Genomic DNA, 25,023 nt, shown 5'->3' with positions numbered 1-25,023 from the left:
ATGATAAAACGTATGTGTGTATGATGGATCGTATGTTGAACAGATGTGATCTGAGAGAAGCAAGCTTTGAATTTTAAACGGTGAAGTGAAAGTCTTTTTCACAAACACACACTGTACTTTCAACTGTCCATATGCTCAGTGAGACACACGGACACAGACACACACACACAAACACAGCCATGCTGCAGCACTGCTCGGTAACATCCCAACTGTCCTGAACAGCACAAAGCTCTGTTTGCCTGCTGCCTCTACTGCATCTGCACCTCACTGACCACAGCATCAAGAAGCAAACCCTCTGGAAATGCTCACAACTTAAGAGGCACATTTTAAGTAAATGATGGAAGCGTAAACACAGGAAGTTGCACGCTGATTGTGCATGAAGGTATAATGCCACGAGCACACACACAAACGGCTGATCACAGTGAAAGACGCGCAACAACAACACATTAAAAGCTGCATGGACTGTGGATGGAGGGGGGAGATGGAGGTACATGGTGTTGATGGGAGGATGCAGGTGGAGGCTGGGTGTCATACTCACAGCTCAGAGTAGAGGATGTGTAGGTTGCCCAAATTGTCTGTGTAGTTGGCCGGGCTTAGCCAGGGCAGGACCAGCAACAACAGAGCCTTCATGGTCAACGCTGGGCTCCTCTCCCCCCTCTCTTCTCCCCCTCTTTATCTCCTCTCTGCACTGAAGCTCTTTCCTCGTCTATTGCTCCCTCCTCCTCCTCCTCCTCCCCCTCTTCCTCCACCACCTCCAATTCTCCGAACCTGGCCGTGCTGTCCTCCCTTCCTCTCCTCGACTGCTTTCCTTCTCTAGAAATCAGAAAGAATTCTTCACCTCCTATACCTTTCCACCCTGCCTTGCCTCCCCCTGTCCACAGCCCCTTTTCTCACCCTCTCTATACCTTTGTCTGTGTGGGTTTCTCCCTGTGCCTCAGGCTGGCCGCCTGGTCATCTCAGCTGCAGAGGCAAGCGGGCCAGTTGCCAGAGGTTGCAGGCGGAAGCGGAGCAGAAGGAAGCAGCAGAAGCAGGTGCTGAGGAGAGATGTCCCGTTGATGCACAGGAGGAAGAGGAGAAAGTGCAAGAAGAAGAGGAAGGAGACCCATGAAAAGGTGGCACATTTGGAATACAATTTGAGATGTGCAGCCCCTTAATCTGCTCTGGGCACTAGCGAGTTGTAAGAGGATTTGCGCTCGTATGCGTGTGTGTGCATGTCTGTTTTCCCTCGGTGTGTGCGTGTGTGTGTGCGCGTGTGTGTATGTCAGAGAGAACAGCGCAGGCTGTGACTTATACTGCAGCAGAAACCACTGAGGTGGGGGGGGGATGGAGCAGACCAAACAAAGACATGGGGGGGAGGTACCTGGTGCTGCTCTGATTGGCTCTGGCCTCTTCACACGCGTGTACACACACACACAGGCTCAGACACACACTCTCATACAAACACGAACAACCTCTGCATTCACCTCCCACTGCCTACACCCGTGAAGGGGAGGATAAGGGGCGAGGGAGAGAATATGTTGCCTCCTCACCCTCACCCCCTGCTCTCCAGCGATGGACTGCTCCCTGTGCTGCAGATTGGTCTGATCGCTCAAAAGAATCTGCCTACATGTGTAGAAAGAAAACAAACAAACAAAAAAAACCTGTGCGTGGCCAAAACACACCGGCAAATCAATATACTCTGCAGGGATGAAGCTTGTTATTCTGAGAGACATGAAAGAGAAAGACAGGGAAAGAAATAACAGAGATGTGGAAGAAGTCTCTGCTGAACCACTGTCTGTCAGTTACACATTAATTCAATTTCAGAATATGAAAACATAAAGCGAAAGATGAAGGGAGAACGGTTAAACCCTTCTGTCATCACTACCAGGATGCTGGGATGTGACTGTAGGAGAGGTGTGTGTTGACGGACTGTTAGGTGGCTATTTGTGACTGGTGATTGACCCTAAAGGTTTGAAGACTGAAGGAAACGGCAATGAGCTTGTGCACAAGGGTTTTTTCCACCTATTTCTGTCTCACGTCCTCACACTGCCAACTGTCTCTCTGTAGACAACGCGAAGGAGAGCTAGTCGATAAACACCTTTAAATATGAAACACCGCAGCACCTCTGATCTATTTTAATTCCCTCCTGTCAGATCTAAACCTTGATCCATTTTCCTTGTATTATTTATTTTAGTCAATTTTATTTATACCCATATCACAAATTTATCTCAGCGTTGTAAAACATTGTCCTTTTCCTGACCTTTATTTCCATCTTTTCGCTCACTTTCTTCTTTTCCTACTTGATTTCCCTCTTCTTACTTTTTTCCACTGCTCTTATCATATTTTATAGCACTGAGCCCCAGAGAAAGACATTCAACTGGTGTAAATACACCGTCTGAATGAATATTTCATAGATGGATTTTGTGTGGTTACAGGCTGACTTTCTGTGTGCATGTGTGTGTTTCGATGTGTGTGTGCATGTATTAGTGCTTGCATGTGTGCATACTGAGGCATAAGTTGTCCTGCGGTATTTGAACAGTACGCACAGCAACAAGACCACAGGGCACGCAGGAAATGGAAATGTAATTGGATTGTGACAGGATGCAGTTTGTGAACAGAAACCAGCCTGCCCCACAGGAGCCGTTTCATACACTGGTGCATTAACTCACACTCACAGAAAACACCATCATAACACACTGTGCACACATAAACACATACACTCCACCCCATTGGTCACAACTGATGTGCGTAACATGGGTGGGAGGAGCCAAATGTAGACAGGCAGGTTGGTAGGTGCAGTGAAGACACTCCAATGAAAAACATGAAGTAACAACACACCATACTACGGTCATGTGGATACTTGGAAAACTGGAAATGCGTTGTTTGCGGGAATGACGGTTGGGACAGAGGGAGTGAGAATGCAGCTGACTGGGAGGGAGGAGCAGAATTCAGGACAACACTTAAAAATGTCCCCCATTCACAGGAGCCAAGGACACATACTGATGAAAAATCTAGCTATTATTTAAACAAGAAGTCCAACCTAAGTGATCTTCATCTACCAGGGGCAGGTGTACCAGATCTTCATTGACAACAGATTGTGAACAGTCACTGTTTGGTTAGATTTAGGAGCATATAATACTTATAGGTTAAAAAATAAATCATGAAACAGGTACTTCATTGTCATGGCATTCAGAGAGCAACGAGGCTCCATCAGCAATATTAAAGAAATTCCAGGGTCTGCCCCCTCAATCATGTTCGCTGCTTACCCCACCCTTCATCCAAGTTTCAACAAAATGGTAGTTTAAGTAGTTTTTGTGTCATCCTGCTGACAGGGTTAGAACAAACAAGCAATGAAAAGATAACCTCCTTGGTGAAGGTAAAAGGAGTAAAAGGAAGATGACTGATTTCACATGGGAAACAGAGAGTGGTCTCCAGTGTTAACTCCTGTCAATTGTTGGTTCCTCCATCCACCACAGCCTCCTCTTGGGGCTCTACACTCAGCTGGGTACACCTAGCGAAAACTAATGAAATCTAACACAACAATCCTGCAGTACTTCCTTTATAAGGCTTATTGTGGTGAGATTGTTAAGTGTTTAACTGTGTATAATAGTACAGTGTATAGTATAGAAACTATAATGGTGCAGAATAACAGGTGGCCATATTATTTACCACCAATTAATGTGGTCTCAACCCTGTGTCACTCCCTGATACAAACACAGAAAGATTAAACACAAAATTAACAAGAACAAAATTATAGTAACTGCTAGGAATTGTCTTTTTGTTTGAAAACAAATGCTTCACAAAAGACAAGAAAAAAGAAACAACTTCATGCTGAAGGCAGAAAATCAGAAACACATATGCATGGATAAATTACCTTACAAATGCAAAACATCTGTCCTGAACTACAGGCAATATAAACACGTAGTGACACGTAAACCAGAGAACACTAGGAAGCCCATTCCATTCTGTACAAGCCCTTATGGGTCGAATGAACAAAGCCAACACAGAAATACCACTGATCAGATTTGATCTTGATCGCAGCAGATGTGTCCCGAATAACAATGTCTCCATCCAGAAGCTGACAAAGGTCACAAGTGATTGGATGAGTATGAAATCAGCCCTGACCAGATGGTCAGCTGTCTCAGCCACTACAACTGCTGAGCCAGTGCCAAATTCTGGGGTACAGCAAAAGACATTACTGTCACAACATACACCCAGAAAGATATGGTCACAGTGTGGAGCAGTGTCACATACAGATGATTTCAAACTTGAGAGACACGGTAGTTTGTTGTGCCATTTTGGGTTTATGATTTTGAGAAAAACCCTATTGCTGTGTAGTTAAATGTACTATGTCACCACTTAATGTAAAATAATATATACAGCAAAAAAAAAGCAGGAGTACATGCATCTCAGGAACCTGAAAATGAACTCACGATTTGAATTCAGTGACTTTGACGTTCTCAAAGTTGTTTACACTAAGCATTGTGGCATAGACTTCAATTTGAGGTTCAGTGTCTACAATTTGTCCCTAAAATATTTAGCTCGTATGTATATATATATAAATGTACACTTTAATGACAAATGGGTAACAAGTTAATGAGATAAAAAAAAGAACAGGAGCATTCTCCGCAATAAAAATGTCCACAAGTGTGTGGACGACACCAGAGGATGGAACTGTGATAATTAAACACCAGAATCAAAAATTGATCATTCTATTCTCAGTGAGGGCAAGCTACTTCATGTAACACAAAACTATTCTGGTCCAGTCATGACGAAGTTAGTGTTCAAGAGACATGGGCCAGTTTAGTCAGCTCAAGATTGATGAAAACCCTGAGGTGGCAGACACACAGTGTGAGAACACATAGGATTTTCTTCTTCTTCAATAAACACTTAATAATAAGTTATGTATTATATGGTGTTTATAGTTAAAAGAAACCAAACTTGTAATAGATAATGGTTCCTCATATGAACGTCTGCTATCCCATCCAACCATCCTGACCTCCTCTCTCTGCAGACTTTTGTCTTTCTAAAGCAACTAGAGAGCTTTGACTCTTGAATGTACATGAATGTCATTTTGGCCGTTTGTTCTTTCGAGTATACTCAACCCAACTGAACACAGCTCTAACCCCTACCATTATCGATAATAGTATTCCATCTGTCCCATATTGTTTGACTTGTTTAACATGTATGATGTATGTATTCCAGAGTGTATTTAGCAGACTTGTGGTAGCTCTACCAAAACCTTAGTATAAGGTATATATATACTGGTTAAGTATATTTCCTCTCAAATCTAAAAACTCAACAAATAGGCCAACAACCATATCCAGAATTAAAACTATTCAACCACAGATACATTTACATTATTTATAAACAGCCAGAATCACTGAACCATGGTTCAATAAGTGAAGAGAATAGACATGTCAAAATGGGTGTTTCACTGAAACCTTTTCACATCCTTACAGACAATGTGTAGAGCTGTCTATAAGGATGTGGCCTCTGACCTCCACAGATAACCACTTCTAACTATGGGAGAGCAGCTGAATCCCTCTGGGAGCTCCACACTCCTCATTATACCATTCACACTACATGAAGGGGAAGACTGTGGAGCAATGCAGAGAAAAAAGATGGAAGTTGAATAAATGTGTGTGTGTGTGTAGGTGAGGGGAAATGAGACAGATGAACGGGGCAGAACAACTTGTTATGTTGGAGGAGTTTTATGCAACTTGAATTTCTGTAAAGTGCAAATGAAAAGGGAACATTCTTCTGCCTGTGTGTGATGTGTGGTGAGGTGCACTAATTATCCCAGCGGCCTGTGGGCTGGGGGAGTGTTAATGAGCATTAATGAAAACGGACCCAGACTGAGAGAAACCAGAGTACTGTCTTTGATGATATATAGTGTAAACAGAGGTGCTGTGCCTAGTTTAGATGAAAGCCTGGTTCTAGGAAGAAATCTCCCATTTGGGGCTCGAGCCAAATAACAATGGGGCAGGACACTAAGAGTGTGTGATTACTGCAGGTCAGTTTTTTTTCAGATTGCAAGGGTAAATAGGAGAGAACTCTTCAAACAAACTAGCTAAAGTTATTGCTTACTTATGTATAAGAGCAGCGATTGTATCTTAGCTTCTTTAAAGGAATATGATGGAAGTGTTGGGATGAACTAAACCGTGCTTCTACCATCCTACCTGCTCTTGAGGTGGTCTTCCATTTCACCTCGGGGCACCACTTCAGTGCAGTGCTCAGTGAATGGACAAGCCACGGTCAGCTTGTCCAGCAGTTTGTGAACCAGCAGGCTGGGCTTCCTGCAGCTCTGCAGCATGAGCGGCGCGCGGCACACGGGGCAGAAGTCACTCTCCAGCAGGAAGCTGGTAAGACACTCCTGGCAGTAGGTGTGTCCGCAGGGCGTGTCCAGGGGCCGGATGAGCGGCTGCAGGCAAATGTGACAAACAAGGTCATCGTCCACCTCGTCTTTATAGAGGTACTCGTGGTTCTCCTCCAGCTGGTGACTGTGGCCGCATGCCGCACAGAGGTCAGGGGGTGGGGACAACAGCCCATAGTCAGAGGGAGAAAGAGGCAGCGCTGATGCTTCGGCCATTGCGACAGCACCTCCAGGCTGTATACTCGCCTCCTGGATACTCACATGGACTCAGGATGTCTTGGAGGATCCATTGAGGAGGTTATTGGCGGCATCTGTGGGGAAGTAAATAAATATAGTGCAAGACAGTTATGGAAGAAATACTCAGAGTATTTAATTAATTTAAAAACAGCTACCACCATCAAAGAGTTTTGTTCCTTGAAAGTGAAGAAATGTCAAAAGAGAAAATAATGTTATTATACCGTAGTATAACCTGTATGACTTGTAGAGTCTATTCTAAAGTGCATTAAAATCATTCTGGTGGGTTGCGGTGGTAGCACCATCACCTCAGTATAAGATATTATACACTTATATCTTAAATACTATAAAGGTTTCTCTTTGTCACAAGTCTTAACACTTAAATAATAGTTGGCCAATAACCGTCTTCATTATTCTTAATCAAAAAACGTTCAGCCAAACCCACATTTACAGCACACTCACTGGACCATGGTAAAATAAGTGAAGGGAATAGAAATGTTGAAATGGGTGTCTCACTGAAAGCTTTTCACATCCTTGCACACAACGTGTGGAGCTGTCTCTCTGGACGTGGCCTCTGTTGCATCAATGTGTGAGCAGCACTTTACTGTTGTAGCTGCTAGAGCTTCTATACTGTTCATTCAGTCCAGTGGTTTCCAACATCTGGATCAGGCCCCTGGGGGGAAGGGTCTGATGATGATTAATGGGGAAGGAAAGAAGAAGTTCTGATACGTAGTTTTGTAAATGCTCTGTATTTATACAGCTCTTTTCTGGTCTTGTTGATCCATTTAAAATGCTTTACAGTACAGTTTTTACACTCATACAGTGCATCCATGTGCAGCACCTTCTCTATCACACATCATTGCCTCCAGTGTGTGAATGATGGACACTTCAGCACTGGGGGGACAGGGATCAAACCGCTGACCCTCTGGTTAGTGGACAACCGGCTCTACCTCCTGAGACCCAGCCGCCCTGTGTCCTTGTTTTAAGGCTTTTGTTTGATTCTCTATAATATAATGTACAAATTTCCATTTTTGGTCTTTGAAGAAGAGCAAGAAGGGGTTTTGAGGGAAGATACATGACAAGATGCCTGGTTTTGTAAATAGGTCACAGACCACAAAGGTTTAGAATCAATGTTAATTTTGATTACAAGTGAATTAAGTAAAGTAAAGCTGCAGATAAATGTAATGGAGTAAAAAGTGCAATGTGTATCTCTGAAATGCAGCAGAGTAGATATAGCATCAAATTAAGTAAAATGCAAGTACCTCAAAACTCTACTCCACAACAGTACTTGAGCAAATTTACTTAGTTGCTTCATCTCACTGCAGAAAGGGAGACAACATACATGCAGATATAAACAGGGTGTGGAAGTACTGGTATTTGGCGTTTTCTTTTTCCCTTTTAGACACATATGAACAACAGCAGCACCGAATGTGTGCAGCTCTCCAAAATGTCTTTTGTCCCTCAGTTTTTTCCACTTTTTTGATTTTTCTTCTCTCGCACTGAGAGGAGATATCGACCCACTGAGTTTTCTTCTGTGGATGCAGGAACATCAATACCACTCATCTCAGCAGCACGTTTAGAGACAGATATGCACAGACGAGTCCTCACTCAGCATCACGTATGACCAACACACATGGGGATGTGACATGATTTCAAACATGCCAAGTGTTCTTTTTTTTTCTTCCTATAACACAGGTTTCACTTTGTGCTCAGAGCTGTGAGCATGCCAGTGATCACGTCATATCCAAAACAGGATCCTCAAGCACATGGACACGAACAGATGGACTCAGTCAGACACATCACCTTGGCAACAGCCATCTTGTTGGCTCTCTACTGGGCTGACTATTGTGTCCTGGCTGCTTAATGAGACACTAGATCTGATTAAAATTATAAAAAAATACCAACGACAACAAAATACAAATGTAATCTAGCCACTAATTAACTGGACACGTTCCCATTCTCCAAATACAATTATAGCAAACAATAGAGTGTGACGTGTGTCCCAATATGCTAATGCATACAAATACAGCCCGAAATCCACAGAGTAACCACCAAGTTGTCAAAACAAACAGGCTCTCTTCATTTTTGTACACACAGTGTGAGGACAGCGCACAGCGAGATGTGTCAGCGTCAGTAAGAGCTCAGCGTGTTTGGTGAGTCTGGGAGGGGAAGGCTAATAAGAAGAGGCTGAGCAGTCTTAGCGAGGATGAACTTTCCCACTGAGAGCTTGTGGTAACACGGCTGATTCATCGCACACTGTGGCACCTGCTGCATCCCAGGTCTGCTCTGATCTGTGGAGCAGAGCGCTTTCATCACCAAGCAGGAGAAGATGTGCGCAGAGACATTAAGGGAGAGAGAACGGAAGAGAAAGTATCTGCCTGCAGGAAACGAAAATTTAAAAAAATAAAAATTCAAAGTTTAAGAAAATGACAAATGAAGGTGCTTTGATGTTTTTCTCTCCAGCTCCAGATCTGAGCAGGATAACAGCAGAGCACTCTCCTTTAAGTTTACCTGTTTATTCTGCTGGGAAACTTTGGTGTTGGAATATATCATCAAAACAAAAAGGATCCGAATGTGCTCTTTAGTCTGAGACAAAATGGATGACACATCCAAAACTTTACTTAGAGCCTGACTGGAACCTACATTACTAACCATGATAATTTGTGTTTGGAATGGAAATCGCACATTCTTGCTCACAAATACACTGAGCTGCATGCTGAGACATGCACTGGAACACACACGCATACACACCTCCACACACCAACTGTACAGGCAGGCATATTTGGAAGCCACACCCGTGCCTGAGGAACACCAGCTCCCTCATTCCTGCCACAACAGTCGCTGCCACAACAGTCCTGATGCATTTTGCTCCATAGACAATTACAGCGAACAGATTGGCTGAACTTTAACTATAAATTGGTGATGTTTTATTAATAACTACACTTGTAAATCCAATAACCAAGCAGGAGCAAGCATGAGAAACATGAGAGGTTCAGTTTTGCTGCAGAATATAGACTCTGTATACATTTCTATTTCAGGTTCGATCAGAAAGCGAAAATATAAACAAGTGGTTAAATTATAAATACGACTTCAGAATTTAAGTGTTTCCTTTGTCTTTGAACCAAAGTCATGTCATGCCTCGGCTCAGCAGGCTGTCCCTCGTGCTTTTTCAACTATTAGGAGCAATGCAGTTGTTTGTATAGGCCGATACCTTCTTCCCCACACAGCGGATGTTATGCAAACATCAAATCACTCTGGGTTTACTCTCCTATGAACTGCAACGACTTGAGTTAATAGTGATACAAGGCTGTGCCAACTCAGCCCCTTTTAATGACCGAGGGTGAAAAACAACCCAGTGACAGTTAACTGTGTCTGCGTCAGCAGTCTCACTGTTCACACTCAGCTAGCATGTCGCTATGTGCTGTACAAATCCCTACATTCCACAGAAGAAATCAAATCACATCTGTATCAATCAAACAAACACAAACACACACAGCAAAAGGCCCACTCAATCAGACAGTTTGTGTGTTTGTGTGTGAAACGCATGATGGCTAACATGTCACACAGCCTTCCTTTACTACTTTGTCAATCATTGAAGATTTTATTTCATGTGCTGCAAGATACGTCTCTAAAGTCTGAGTTGACCTGCTCATTGTAGTTTTAGCAGGTGTGGCCTCAAAAGATTATAATATTCAAGATCAGAGACTGCTCTTTGATTCACGTCAAGAACGAAACTCCTTGAGAGACTGACACACAGGGCCAACACTCACACCTACACAACACAAAACAAGTAGCTCATGAACGTCATGAGAAACTATGAGGTCATCATCAGATCATTAAAAAAAGAAATCTGAAAATACTCCCAGCTATAGTCTACTGATGTCAGAACAGCGACGGTGCTCCATGCAGCTTAATTCAGACTCTGAACGCAAATTGAATTAACAAAATTCAGCCTGGAGTTATGGGCAAGAAGAGTGTGAGACACACAGAGACTCCAGCATAGTCTGTTGTGTTCAGACATGTCCACAAAATGCAGAAAATTCAAGAAAGACATTTAATTAGTTTTTTCTCTTTAAGGAGTAACCACCTGCAATAAAAAAAACCAAATATATATATATATGAAATATATAATTCAATTAAGTTATACACATGATATTCCTTATAAAGACTTAAACTATAAGTGCTAGATAATACACGCCCTATCAGGAAAATTGTCATGGATCATTTAGTCACAGGTCTTCTGATTGCTTATACTTTGTTCTAATTGAGGAATCAAGGTCTCAGGTTTAAGCCACACTCATTAAAAGCTGGACACAGATTATAATAAGATATCCTACAATCATTTGAAATCCAGAGCACCTTGTTCCATCTCCAATGAACATATGGGATGCAGAGCAACAGAGCAACGTAATTCCTGCCCTCTCAATAACCTGCACATAAAGCTTGTGTGTGTGTCTGTGTGTGTTGGTGTGTGTGAGTGTGTATAGGTTTGTGTATACCAGTCCCTCTCTGAGTTCATAGCAATCTCCACGGTGAGTCTGAGCCAGACCTGACACCCCAGTCTGGGATAACAGCTGCAGGTAGATGTGAAGCTCTGTGAAGTGTCTCTAATATTAGAATGGCTGACTGGATCAGTACAGATTGTACTGAACACCAGCACACACGCACAGGTAACAGAAAATCTACACACACAATATAATCATAGTTGTCATCCATCGCAAACTCACATGTAAAGTGACAGTGAAACTCTGCTCATACAAGGAGTCAATGCAAATGATAAAAAGCAGAAGAACCAGTTTTATGACTTCACATGAAATCGTAGTTCAACTATTACAAATTTAAGACAATGAAAAATCACCCTTCTAATAACAAAGCCAACTTGGAGTGGGAAAGTGTACTTACGTGTGCGACGTTCTCTTTCAGCAGTGCAGTTCACCTGAACAGGTAAAACCTGGCAGAGGGTGTAACGTTAAACCATTTAGAGACGAGGTGGAGGGGAAGGAACAGAGAGTTAAATGACTCAGTAAAGAGGACTTTGTCCCAGTCACAGAGCCTGCCGATTGGCCGCTGGCTTTCAAGTAGAGAAATATTATCTGGTGGCCAGTCTCTGGGGAATTCTCCAACCCAAAGAGAGAAAGGCTGCTTCAGTGTGAGTTCAGAGCCAGCTCACCTCTAATAGGCCAAGGTGATCAGGAAGTGGCAGCGCAGAGGGGCGGGGGCCACAGAAAAGGTAAACAAGAGAGCTGCCCAAACCTGCTCTGGGAGTTTAGGAGAAGCTGGAATTTCCTGTGAAATGATGTGGACATAAAGTAGGAAATGAAAGATTGTGACAGTTATATGACGAACAGTTGAGACATTATGATTTTCAAGTGCACCAGTACCACAAGCAAACAAAGGCTTTTTGTTGCTATGAAATATTGAAATGTCTCAGAAAAGGGCACAGACTTCTTGAGATACAAGTTCTGACAGGACCGCTGCTGTGACACAATAAAAATGTAATCACCCACAACACATTTTAAATACCTGATTGATGATTGATTTCCAGCAGACAAATTGTATAAACACAGGCACTGTGCTCAGTTCTTTAAACATAATCTGAGTAAATGACAACATGTCTCAGCCTCAGATAATACTACTATGTACAGCAAATATTTTAAACCTGTGTACAATACAGACCTGTTGCTTGTATAGTGCCCTTTTTGTTGTGTCTTTTCTTCTCTTTGACAATAGCTACCTTTGTAAAGCTCTGCGTGTGACTCTGACTTTGTACAAAAACAGTTGTTATCCTCGTTTTCAGATGTGGTTTTCCTCTTGACTTTTCCTGCCACACACAGCTCTTTAAAGTCCGACACTGAGCCACAGGTGCTGCAGGCACAACTGCAGACACAAAATCACAGCTCTTCATATGAGTCACTCAGAAAGTAGAGGTGAGTCATTACTTCCCAAATAAATGGAGAATAGGCTCAAGCAACTTACAGCCACATGCCTGCATTGCTGGTAATGCAGGATGACACACTTAATCTTAACTTTGAGGTATCATCATCATCGACGTGTTTTGGAAGAATACAGATGGGTTAGTCTGGAACATTCGGGAAACAAGCGATGGAAATGATCCTGTATCAGAAATCTGGGATTCAAATGGAAACAGGTAACCTTTTAATTCCCCTCTCATGTTTTCCAGTGATATCATAGTTGACTACTATCTCAAAACCAGGATATGACTACTAGAAGCCATACTGTTCAAAGCAAAATAACTGAATTAGGGACTTTGATCTAATTTCCATGATTAAGGCAAACGACACAAAGTATAACACAAGTTTGTGCTAATAAGTAAACAGGTTCTGGTAATAATTGATGTACATCATGCCAACTGAATGTCAATTTTAAACCCTCTGGAATCCCAGTAGGGGGCTGTGTTGGTGGGCAGGTGAACTCTACCCTGTCACTGTGTTCACTGGCCCTGTCATTGTGCCTGATCATTCTGCTGCTCATGAGAGCAGGTTAATTTGAAAATATCAGCAATTTACTGTATAAGTGTTCAAAGTACGGGCACTTTAAAAAGGTGAGGGAACCTGTTGAAATTCATATACATATCGTTTTGTTTTGCCTGTGATCTAAAGCTGTTCCTGACGTGTGAGTGTAGCCTCTTCACTAGATGAGTGATGACTGATTAACAAGAGTTCACTGTGACCTTTACAGCGGTCATATCACAACTTCCTTTTCACGACTCCTCTTCTCTTCTGCACACTATGGCAGGATTTCCCTACGAGTAAGAAATGCCCATGAAACAGACGTAGTTCTTTTGCTAAATTAAACAGTGTCCATTTCTTCAGTGGTTTAAATAGTTTGAGTTTCTTGAACTCTTGAGTTTTCTTTGAAGTGCTGAGTCCAACCTGCATCCTGTTCCATTTCTGCTGAGTCCTCTGCTCCCTGCTGCTGGGGTTTATCTAAACACTGTGGTGCAGGTGAAACCAATCTCCCCTTGGTTCTCTAGGACTCTCACACACACACACACACACACACATACTTCCCTCTATCTCTTCTTGGCTTAGTTGGCTTTACATTCCTCTGACACACTTTCCCCTCAGTCCCTGCAATGATTTGAATTCAGATGGCAGATGAGAATGTGCTGATACAAAGAGGACTACATCTGTGGTTTTTGAAACACCCTTCGTCTGTTTCTTTATCCTAAATTCCTGATGTGCCAGTAGAAGGTCAGATGTCCCTCTTCTTTCTATGCAGATTCTATATTTCTTGGTTCCAATGCAAATCGTCTGCATAGCATGAATATTGAAGAGAGAAAACAGAAGCAGAAGGAAGGTCGTCAAATAGACACAGCCACGGCGGCTCCACTGTCACCACGGAGATGGCCTTCTTCTTTTCCTTCTGATGTGATCATTCAAAACACGGCGTCTGTTTTGGGTGCAGGTGTTGAGTCAATGGACACATTTGTGTGTGGGTGTCAAGAAAGTACATTTGGGGTCGATACAAGAGAAAAGCAAAATACTTTTAGCTTTCACTTATTATGAATAGGAATGACTCAACACACCTTCAACTGCATAAAATAAAATGCTATCTTTTAGTCTTGTTTTTGTTGTTGTTACATTCTGAATGTACAACATTTATCAAGAAATGGCTGCAAGAGTAGCAGGAATGCAAAATGACACGGAAACTCCATTAATCTACGATCAACCCAGGTGTTATCATATTTTTGTCCTTTATCACCAGAGGTTAAAATGGGTTTGAACAATGCTGTGTTCTGACACCTTTGATTAATACATGTATAACTGTGATAGGCAGTTCCATGCATAATAATGTGGAGCAGTAGACCATCAAAAATCCATTACGTGTTTTTCCATCTGTGTCTGTATTTTGATGAGATGATAATAATTCCCTCATCACTTCTTTAGTAGAGTGGAGTAAAAACTTTAACCAACAACATTAATCAGAGCAAGTGTGAGCTTTTCCAAAAAAATTGCATTTACTTGAAACACAAACCATCTCAAATGAAAACCAAAATGTTCCCTGGACATCCTGTAGTTGTAGTCATGTGAACCATGGGGCCACTTCTTAGTGAGACATGGAGGTTGACTTATCGACTGTGTTGATGCGTACTGGTTTGTTTTTGTAGGTGCAGGACTTTGGGTCACTTTCAGTTTTGCTTCTGGGCTTGACAAAGAAGATTCACATAAAAAGACATTGCCTTCAATGTGTAGCTTTAGCCATGCAAGTAGCATTGAACAAGGAATGGCGACATCAGTCAGTTGGCCAGTCCACTGGGCCAAAAAAATATCTCAACAAATACTGGATTTGAATGGATTTGTTACATTTGTACAGAACTACTCATGGTGCCCAGAGGGTGAATCCTAACTCTTATCCCCTGACATTTCCTTTGTGGGATTTGTAGTTAAGAGTGAAAAGTTACAGTAAAAGCATGACGTCAGGACAAGATCAATCCATATTTGTTCAATACTTTGTTTTCAGGTATTATCATTACACTTGTCTACTTTGCTAATTAGATGTTAACCCCACCATGTTAATGAGCATGTTAGCAAGGATGAGACGGTGCGCTTAAATTCAACCTCACAGAGCTGTGAACATGTCACCACTCCCAGGTTAGTGAGAAGCTTATAAGCAACACTGAGTAAATATATAGGTGTCTGTGACTGAAGCAGAAAGGATCATCCACTAACCAGAGGATTGGTGGTTCGATCCCTGGCTTCATATTGAGTGTCTTTAGGCAAGATACTGACACGCATTGACTGACCAAATATGATAGACAGAGACTCTATTACGGCTTGTTGTGCTGTTCTTGGTATTGTTTTGTTTCGGGTTAATTCAAAGGTCAGGACAAGGGTTACAGGATATCAGCTTTTTAGTAAAGCTCCGACAGGGCCATGTTGCTTGACTCGATCGATATCATTTCTGAGAGTCAGAGGTTCACAAATCTTTATTGTGTAGTGAAGTATTTCATCACCATTCATATGAACAAAATATTACATTGACAAAAACTAGAATCTCCCTTTAATCTCACATGTTAGACCACACTTACAGTGATAACTATACAGGCCAAACATGATTCATTATTAATCAGTTTGTTGTAGTGGAGAATTGTTGTAGCTGTATGAAGATGTGGCTATTTTTGGATTTACTTTGCTGGAGAGGTTTATCTCAGCTGGGTTGCTACAGTCGGAAAACACAAGTAATGGTTTTAGACTTGGCCCCCGTGTCATATTCTGTGTAATTATTCAACAACTTGAATGAAAAACATTCTGCGCTGCGGGCGAATGACGCACATTCATACATGGCTGAAAACAGAAACACTCCTCTCTCCTCTCATTCCCACTCTGGCATCTATCTGGTAGTTTGCCCTCAGACCACTTTCTGATTCCACTTTTTGTTCTGTCTGTTGTGCCGCCTCTGCTTTCACTCAATCTCAGAAAAAAATGGTGCAGTCTCTGTTGTGTTCTTTTTCTACTAATGAATACATTTTACTGAGTCAAATGCTTTCCACATCTTACCTTAATCTTCAGGTACCTAATTTAAGGTGGCATCTGAAATACACATTGTCCCTGTCTCATATATTCTTCCCCTTCCACTCACAGCAGTAACAGAATGTGGCGTGCCATCATTCACAGAGCCACAAATAAGAATAAATGCGATACACTTTCACTTAAATACACACAAAAACAGCACAAGACATCATCCATTAGATTCTGTCTTTACACGCCTGGCCCACTGCCACCCAACCATTCCCCATCCTCCTCTATCACACCTCTGTCTGGAGCCATACACTGACACAAGACATCAGAAAGCAGGAGTTCTGGGGCATTTTTATCAAAGTGTTGCAGTCTTTTATTACTGCCGGTCTCATTCGAACAAAACAGTGCAGTGATAAAGTAGGGCAGTCGATTTTAATTTTCCCAGCTCTGACAAAATAATATGTGGAAATAATGAAGTATTCAATAAGCCATTAGTCTGGTGTCAAAAGGGGCTCCACATTTGACACAGGGGAAAGTGCCATGTAAGTGTGTGGTTGCAGAGCACGCACTCGTGTGTGTCGCTCTGACAGCTGCTCTATAAGCAGTAATCACTGGTGTGAATGTCATCATTCAAAGTGCAAGGGACAGATAGGGTTATTTGTTATGCTATTTGTCAAATGTCACAGTGACACAGAGCCAGATTGTAACAAAAGAGGGAGACATTTGTGCAAGTGGGACAAGAGGGATGTAAGCTGAGCAGAATACAGAACCAGACGGCACAAGGAAACAAATGAAAGAGAGCACGGGAGAGAGAGACAGACAGGGAGAGATGAAGCGAGTGGTGTGTCTGGGTGTCGAATCGGTGGTCCGAGTCTCAGGGGGAAACAGAGCGTTTCTGTTCCGGCAGGTAACACAGCTAACACCAGTCAGCAAATGAAGATGAATGCACTTAATCTCTCTGCTGCCAAAACTACACCTTAGCATTGAGACACACACACACACACACACACACACACACACACACACACACACACACACACACACACACACACCCACACACACATTAGCCATCAATCTCATACGGACTTCACTGTTACAATGTTTATATCCTGGCTCGTTTAAATTTTTCTGTCACTAAGTGAATTAAATTTTGATTGTGACTCAATATAAAAGTCTGGATGTGTGTGTGTCTGTGTGTGTTTGTGTGTGTGCTGAGTTTATTGAAGAAAACTAGACCGAGACCACAGATGCTTGACAGCGGGATAGTCTCATTATCCTGGTCCAGTGTGAGAGGCCACCGGCAACCCCTGCCAACCCCGTATGTCACTCAGAAGTTTCCCTCCGTTGGCAGCAGATTAGCCTGATTGGCTGCGAGTGCTGTAACAACAGAGGGCAGATTTAAATGTGGTGTGAGAAATAACAGAGAATAGAACAGAAATGGTTTGGATTTAATGTAGAAGCAACAAGACACAAATGACTGAAGTAGAATGGTACATATCTCCACCAAGGCCCAACAGTCCCCTTGAAATCAGCACCAAATCTGTCACAAATACACTTTGGGGGTAGTTACAGGTTTGAAGCCAGCTAAAAAAATCCAACCAGAATCCACATTTAAATCCACTGGATGCAGATTTTTATTTGGATCAGCACCAAATTCAAGATTCATGAATTATTCCCAGTATTATTATTATTATTCCAAATCATTGGTTAAAATGTCAAAGAATTCTTGCAATGCTGGAGAAAATGATTCATGTATTCTTCCCTTTGTCCAGATAATGCCAAAATTTAATAAGTTCTTTTTTTCGTTTCACAGGAATCCATTCAGTAGTTTTTCTGAATTCTTGCTGAAAAACATACAAAGAAACAAACAAACCAACCAACAAACAAATGGACAGGGGTGAAAACACGACTTCCCTGGTGGAGGTAATGATAAAGGTAAATAAATCGGCAAAAATTTGAAACATCTGCGGGGAATCTGCAAAGATCAGTCTCTCCTTTTGTTCAATCCTGCATATCCCTGTCCCTGGCGAGCCCTCGGTGTCCCAGCAGGACCTTCTTGTCACTGAAGAGCTGTAAAAAACACACTCAGTCCACTGAGAATAGACGGCAAACAGAACGCGTCCACATCCTAATACTCCCTGACATTCACATCACAGTCTCTGTGGAGACAGCATCACTGTATCACCTTAATGTATTCTTCTCTCAAGAAAAGCCGCACCTATGAAATGTCAACCCATCCCTTCAAATTCCCATTCTGCCCAATATTTCATAATGTTTTTAATGGCTGTGCATAAGTCAAGTTAGGTCGCAGCACAAAATAAAAAGCAGGCTGTTCATTTGATAGTATTTCTGAGTGATTAAATTGGGCTTATGATGCAACAGTCCAGATGACCAGGACTTACAAGAAGGTGAACAGACGGAGCCATTCATCACTGCCGTAATCCTCTCATCCTTTTATTAGACAGCCTCTCTGCCCCACTGCTGTGCAACTTTGCATCCTCGTGCATCAAAAAATAATTTATCAATTATCAAGAAATGCACAAAAGCAAAAGCCTGTAAGAGGAGATCCGCGGCTGTTTGTGTTTACCGTTTCTGAAAGCAAACGTCATTTTGGGAAGAGCTGCCGAGCGCCTAACAAATTAAGCTTTTTAAATATTCATGCATCTCTCCTCTTCTCGCTCTGCCCTACTGCGATCGCTTAGCTGCACATCCAGAAAGCTTCAGATCTTCGCAAGCGTTAACTTCCAAAGAGGCCCCCAAAAAAACGTATTAATATAGTGAAACACAACATGTTTATTTGTTGAGAGAAATATATTCATGCAATTAGACAGAGACATGAAACATTGCCGGGGACATGCTGCACCCAATCACATTAATTGATAATCGTAGTTATGAGATCAGTGAAATTATTCTGTCTGATGTTCTGACATCCAATTATGACGGTCATTATTTCTGTCTGTCGGTTGCTATGGAGACAGTTGTGTTATTTCATGCTTATTTACATGTTTGTTAACACGGTTACACCTTTTTCAGGTTGATTTTCTGCTTCCTTGTTATCTGACTCGTGCACCTTACGACTGCTGGAGTATTTCTGTGTTGTATTGATTTTCAGTGGACACTGCTCGTCTCTCTGTGTTGCTACAGTGGAGTGTGATGTGCTGCTCTGCCCATTATCTGTGCTGCTCCAGTCACAGCAGCTGCTCGGCTCTGTAAGCCGGTCACTGGTCGGGTAGCACACTGTTTGATGTGAAGCATCTTGATGGCTCTCATTCAGCCTCTGGCTTCGCTTTACAGCCTCACATTGACTCGCACAACAGCCATGTCAAAGAAATAATGCAGACATAATGATGTCAACTGTGTGTGAGGCCGCACACTGTGGCTTGTGTACCAGTTTTACTACTTATTATAATGTGTTTAAGTATATACTGCAATAGCGCGTGTGGACATTATATATATAATTTCTACTCTAGTTGCACAACCAATTTAATATTACTGAAGGAAAACAGTCACACAAAGATTAGCCATGGTATTTTCATTGTATTGTGGTGAGCTTGTGGGGAAAAAGGTCACAAGTGATAAAGATTTTGATTCTGATTCACAACCTACACTTTATACACTGCACAACAACATCTAATATGTTTTATTTCGCTTCATTTCTGACACTTTCCCCATGGACAGTAACCAGACCCGATCATACATACCATACTGCGGTCTCGGTGGCTACCAGTAAACATAACACTTAAAACTATCCAAAACGCATAATCATAAAAACCACATATACCAAGTCAGAACATTGACATAACAAGAGTGAAGTGACAGATAAAACATCTCAATATATATAAAAAAAATTTTTTCTTTCTTTTATATTATTTTATTTATATTATATATTTATTTATGGTTGGATGGATGGATTTGTTTGTGTGACCCTGCTCTCATATCTGTCTCCTAAATGTAAGGCTACAGTCAGCAGTTTAGTAAAACAAGACCCAGAGCTCATTCAGAACACATTTTCTGGTTTCTAGCAAAAACTGAATGCTCACATGAAGAACATACATTATAGGACTGGTTTTAGTTTTTGGCTCTCTGCACCAGTTGGTTCATCAGCTACTTAGTCACTGTGCAGGCAGGAGCATTTCAAGGGATTTTGGGGTCCTCAAGGCAAAAGGGACCATGCAGAGAGGCCCTATATTGAGTCAACGTGACCCAGACCCTCTTTCAAAAAAGAAACACATGATACCAAACCACATTCCAAAACTTTAAGTATCACAATTGTAAACAAAGTAAATACTGTGCACATAAATAATAGTAAAATAACAAAGGTTAATTGCAGTCGTCCACTACCATTCCACATCATAGACACATATTTAGACATAGTTTCAACCAAACCTCGAACAAAAGGCTCTCGATAGAAATCTAGTGGCATAGGGTCTTGTTAAAGGGTTCCTGACCATGGTGTCGTTGGAGTCTCCTGCACACAGCCAATCATAGACATTAATGGGGTTCTCACAAAAGTCTGCCTGGGGTCCCTCAGTTCACTGCCCCAGGTAATTGCTTGCTTTTCCCAGCCTGATGCAATGCCCCTGTGTGCTGGTTGCATCGGTTGGTTTGAAGCTTTTTTTAAATCTGAAAATCAGAGTGGCAAGAGTCATCTAAATCTTAGACAGAAAGCAATTGAACATATTTTCATATTGTCAAACTAATCCTCAATATAGGCTTGGAGGCTGCAAATGACTTTCATGTGAAAATATCTACCACTTTCTCTTTGGTGTCTTGGTCTTTCTTTTCAGTACAATGTGTGCAGTGTTACCATGCAGCATCTGCAAGACACACTTTGTGCAAGTGGCTTTTTTTAACCTAAGGGGGACATAAATGTTCAGACAGGGCAATCTAAGCTTCTGAGAAAAAGCTTCGAAGGAACAGGGTCAGATTCGAATAAAGAATAACATTATTTTGAATCTTAAATTACTACACCGTCTAAGAGTCTGAAGTACAGAGCTGCTGTGTGAAATTAAAAGAGAGCTTTCACATCATAAAGGAGAGAGAAGCAGAGAGAAGGCCCATGGAGAGAACAGGGAGAGCAAAGGGAGGCTGAAAGCTTTTAAGTCAAACGACTGGTTGACGGAACAGAGGCAGCAGAAAAGAGATGGGGAGGTGATTGTGCGGTGATGTAATGGATGTGTTTAAAATGAGAGTCCACCAGCAGGAGAAGGCCAGGAGTGACTCTTAGGTCACACTTGGAGCCGTGCCTCTCTCTCTGTCCCTTCCTCCCTCTTTCTGTCTCCTCCCTCTCCTCTACTCTCCCCGCCACCAACTCCTCTCATCCTTCCACTGCTCATCCATTTCCCCTGGTCCCCTGGTCCCTCCCTCCCTTGACCTCCCCTACGGCTGTCCTGTGACGTCGAGCCGACGTGGAGGTTAGCATCACGGAAAGGATGGAGGCGATGGTGCAAGGGGGGGGGGGGGGGGGGGCTGATGGTGGGAGGGGGCTTGGACGTAAATAGAAACTGACCTATCATGAGCACACACACTCACATTTACCAAGCATTAACGCACAGAGGGATGGCGGTTCACCAACCAACCAAACAAGCACATTTCTGTATTTAGCAAAGGTTACATGCTGCATTAACATAATCTCTTGTCTGTGTATTTTTGCAGGAGGATTAAAATTGAAGTGCCAACTACTGTAAGCTTAACAAAGTATGACGTCCCGCATGATTCGGGGAACTGATGCTCTTTCCTCAGACTGTCCCGCTCTCACCAGCATCTCCCTGACAAGTAGAAGTGTAATCAGACGTCTCAGGTCTGTCTGGCACGGCTGGTGCTCCGCTTCATCTGCCAGCAGTGCTGTGCCGCACAGTGACAGAGCAAGGTTGGTACAGAACAAGACCATTTAGCCAAACCACAGGATGAAAGAGGACACACACGCTGCATGAGAAGGATGAAAGAAGGGGAGGGAATTACATTTTCATCTATTTCATGTATTTAAAGCAACCCTACGCTGAATTGGAATATAAAGTGGTCTATTAATCTAAGAGTGGGTGAAAGAGCGAATAACAAAGGGTCCCTGCACTGGTGGTAATCCCATTTAGTTGCTCTCTAATCCTGTGGTATAGATGGCCTGAGCTGGGTAGACTGTACTAGATGCTAATTATGAAACGTATTGACTGTGGCAGAGGCCTATTTTTAAACTGAAATTGTTACATAATTAAGAGCAGATCAATAAGTCAATTGAAGGAGAAAGAAGAACAGTGACACAGCCTACATACAAACATGTTGACAACCCCCGAGGGAGCCGTTTGCATGTGCTCTCTTTTTATCGCCATAAACACATCACTCTCCTCGTCCTTCTCTCTGTCACACGTGCAGACACATATGAAAACAAACATCATCTAGAAACCACCATGTACTATACAGTGACCAACCAGAAATAAAGGATAAAAAGATCTAAACATTTACTGACCGCTCGTACAGCAACACAAGAAGCAGTGAAGTGGCCTCGGACCAATAAAAGGGAAGCGGTGAACTGTTGAGGTAAGAAATTAGGAACAGATGGAATTAATTGAATTCTCTTTTGTCATTTTTATTACAAGAGAAAGGCATCTGTGTTTACTCATTATGCATGTTATGTAAAATTATTCAAATGAAAGCAACGAGCAGCTCCAGTTTTGAGCTTGTGTAGTTTCACGCATTCTCAAAATGAAGTGTTTTCGACAATGTTATTCCAATCAAACTGTGATCACGTAAGAGAGGTTGTGGTGGAAAGGCAACACATCACAGAGAGTTGTAATACAGTGTGTGGTTAGTTAAGTCCGGTGCAGCCTCATTTCTTCATATTGATCTGAGTGGCTCTGCTGTAAGTAAAGCTTCAGTGAGGTCTCTGCTGCGCCGTGCTTTATGCATGCAGTAAAAATGGATTCGAGTTTATGTGAGTCAAATGATGCAGCCTGGGTGTCACTGCCATTGGTTAGCTAATACACTGCATGGTGTTTACTGTATTTACATTTAGTGAAAAGGGTTCAGGAGCTATGCATATTCATTTATATTCTGTTATTCATAGCTAGCTGTTAGTTTAACGTAGCACAAAAACTGGAAAAAGGGAAATGGGTAGCTGATGGCTAATGGAGACAAAACCTTCAAGTGTTTTGGTTGCAAGCACGACCTTGGGCTTTGAGTCTCTATGGGTTACCTGGCAACTGCTCAGGGCAAGGACATGGTCCAACACTTGTTCTTAAATGGAGGAATATGCTGTTAACACTCGGGGGTGGATCCAGGATTTTATTTAAATCAGGGAATATATAGGAGCCTCAATTTACTGAGGGGTCATTAAAATATAATCATCCACAATTCCTGATTCAGTAAGGTGCACATTTAAGTCAATTCTTGTTTACTGCTACCTCTATAGCTTTGACACACTATTGAATATGTTTCGGAAATTGTGCCTGTCCAAGCACATTCTGTTCTTCAAAAAAAAATTCTAAAGCCTCCATATTGTCATATTTTTTTTAGTTTTGTTAGTAAGTGACACTTCAAGGGCCAATCGGATTCCATCTGGGGCCAGTGACCCCCTGGCCCATCACTAGACCCACCTCTGTTTAGACTTTATTATTGTACACAAACAGGATATAATGTCTTAATTAGAGGTGCTGACAGGCTAACTTTTTTTGTTTCCTTCTGTTTCCTTTCTTCACGCTCTGCTGCAGCCTTTTATTTGATGGACAGACATGAGTGTCATCTACAAAATGCCCCCAAATATCAAACTACTCCTTTAAGATACATGAAACAATTTTGGACACAAACAGGAGGATATCATGCACATTCATGCACATACACAGCTCATATGGGGTGTATCGTGCAGTACATCTGAGACATCTGTACAATCTGTACTAATGTCACCAAAGGCTGCGCTCTATAGGACACCCTATAAGTGTGATCTGAACATGGCAACATTAACTGCTTCATCTGACACTTCATGTATAGAGCTGGGATTAGCTTGTAGACAGCATGCTGTATGTCTGCTGCTGGCTCTACACATGAAATATCTCAAACTTAGTGACATATAGTACATGTTCAATGAGCCGGCTGGAGAATTTTTCATAACAACTGCAGGATGTATGCAGATGGCTTGATAAATCTCTCTGAAAAAAAGGGTTATGCCTCTTGAAAGCGGCTGTGTCTGTCAGTTAGCTGCCGTCGCTCCAAACAGATGGAGTTAGGATGGAGTTGTCGCGCACTGCTGCTGGAGTCATCAAGATGCAGCCACAGCCAGAACACAGTATTTAGCTCTAATGAGCCTCTGACTTTGAGGCACATCAATGAGGCGCCTCATTCATAATAAAGAGCTTCAGTCCCGCGGGCAGCAACTAAATGAACTGGGACCGAATGCAGGCAAACAGTTTAGCCTGCTCCCTCAGCTCTGTGACAATTAAGCCTGCAGCTAAAATCCAGAGAGGTCTAATCATACAGACACCAGAGATACACGTGCAAACATCTAACGCGGGAGTATCAGGGGAGGAAATAACAATCTTGTCGCAGCATGACAAGCTGATGACTCTCTGCCATCGACCGAGTTACAAATAAACAAATAAACAAATCTTCCCTTCCCATTGTGTCTGTGAGTAAGAGGCGATTACATCTCCCCACCACCCTAAGGATTCAACCCTCAAGACCCAAGAAATAATAATGCAATAGAAGACTGGTACAAAACAAAGGATTAAGGTCAGGAATAATTAAACTTGGAGCAATTACAAAAATTATCTTACACAACAGACAATTTATATACAATGCCCTGTGGATCCCAAAAATAAATTCAGTGTTTTGTCGCACACACGCTCCAAATCCCCTGAGAAATGATCAATGGATCAACTCTGCAATTCTAATACCCAGAACAAAGCACACGGGGGATTAGCAGTGTTTATCATCATCATCCTAATAGTCCCCATCCAAATGAAATGA

At 42.2% G+C, this 25,023-nt stretch overlaps 1 protein-coding gene across 4 annotated transcripts in view; it reads right to left on the bottom strand.

The window, feature by feature from the left end:
* The window catches only part of lnx1 (ligand of numb-protein X 1), a 32,801-nt gene extending 21,048 nt beyond the window's left edge, over positions 1-11,753 (bottom strand). For 2 of the 4 annotated variants that reach the window (XM_020080383.2, XM_020080384.2), the window contains exon 1: positions 539-1,276. In XM_020080383.2, the coding sequence (XP_019935942.1) occupies positions 539-630 (92 nt within the window). In that variant the 5' untranslated portion in view covers positions 631-1,276. Of the gene's footprint in view, positions 1-538; positions 1,277-6,161; positions 6,667-11,491 lie in introns of those variants that run through there. The other 2 variants (XM_020080381.2, XM_020080382.2) reach the window with 2 other exon arrangements.
* Between the last annotated feature and the right edge of the window lie 13,270 nt (positions 11,754-25,023).

Source organism: Paralichthys olivaceus, chromosome 3 (genome assembly GCF_024713975.1).
Source record: "Paralichthys olivaceus isolate ysfri-2021 chromosome 3, ASM2471397v2, whole genome shotgun sequence".
NCBI lineage: Eukaryota > Metazoa > Chordata > Actinopteri > Pleuronectiformes > Paralichthyidae > Paralichthys > Paralichthys olivaceus.
Note: the sequence above shows the minus strand (reverse complement) of the source record. Positions and strands in the feature narration are given on the sequence as shown.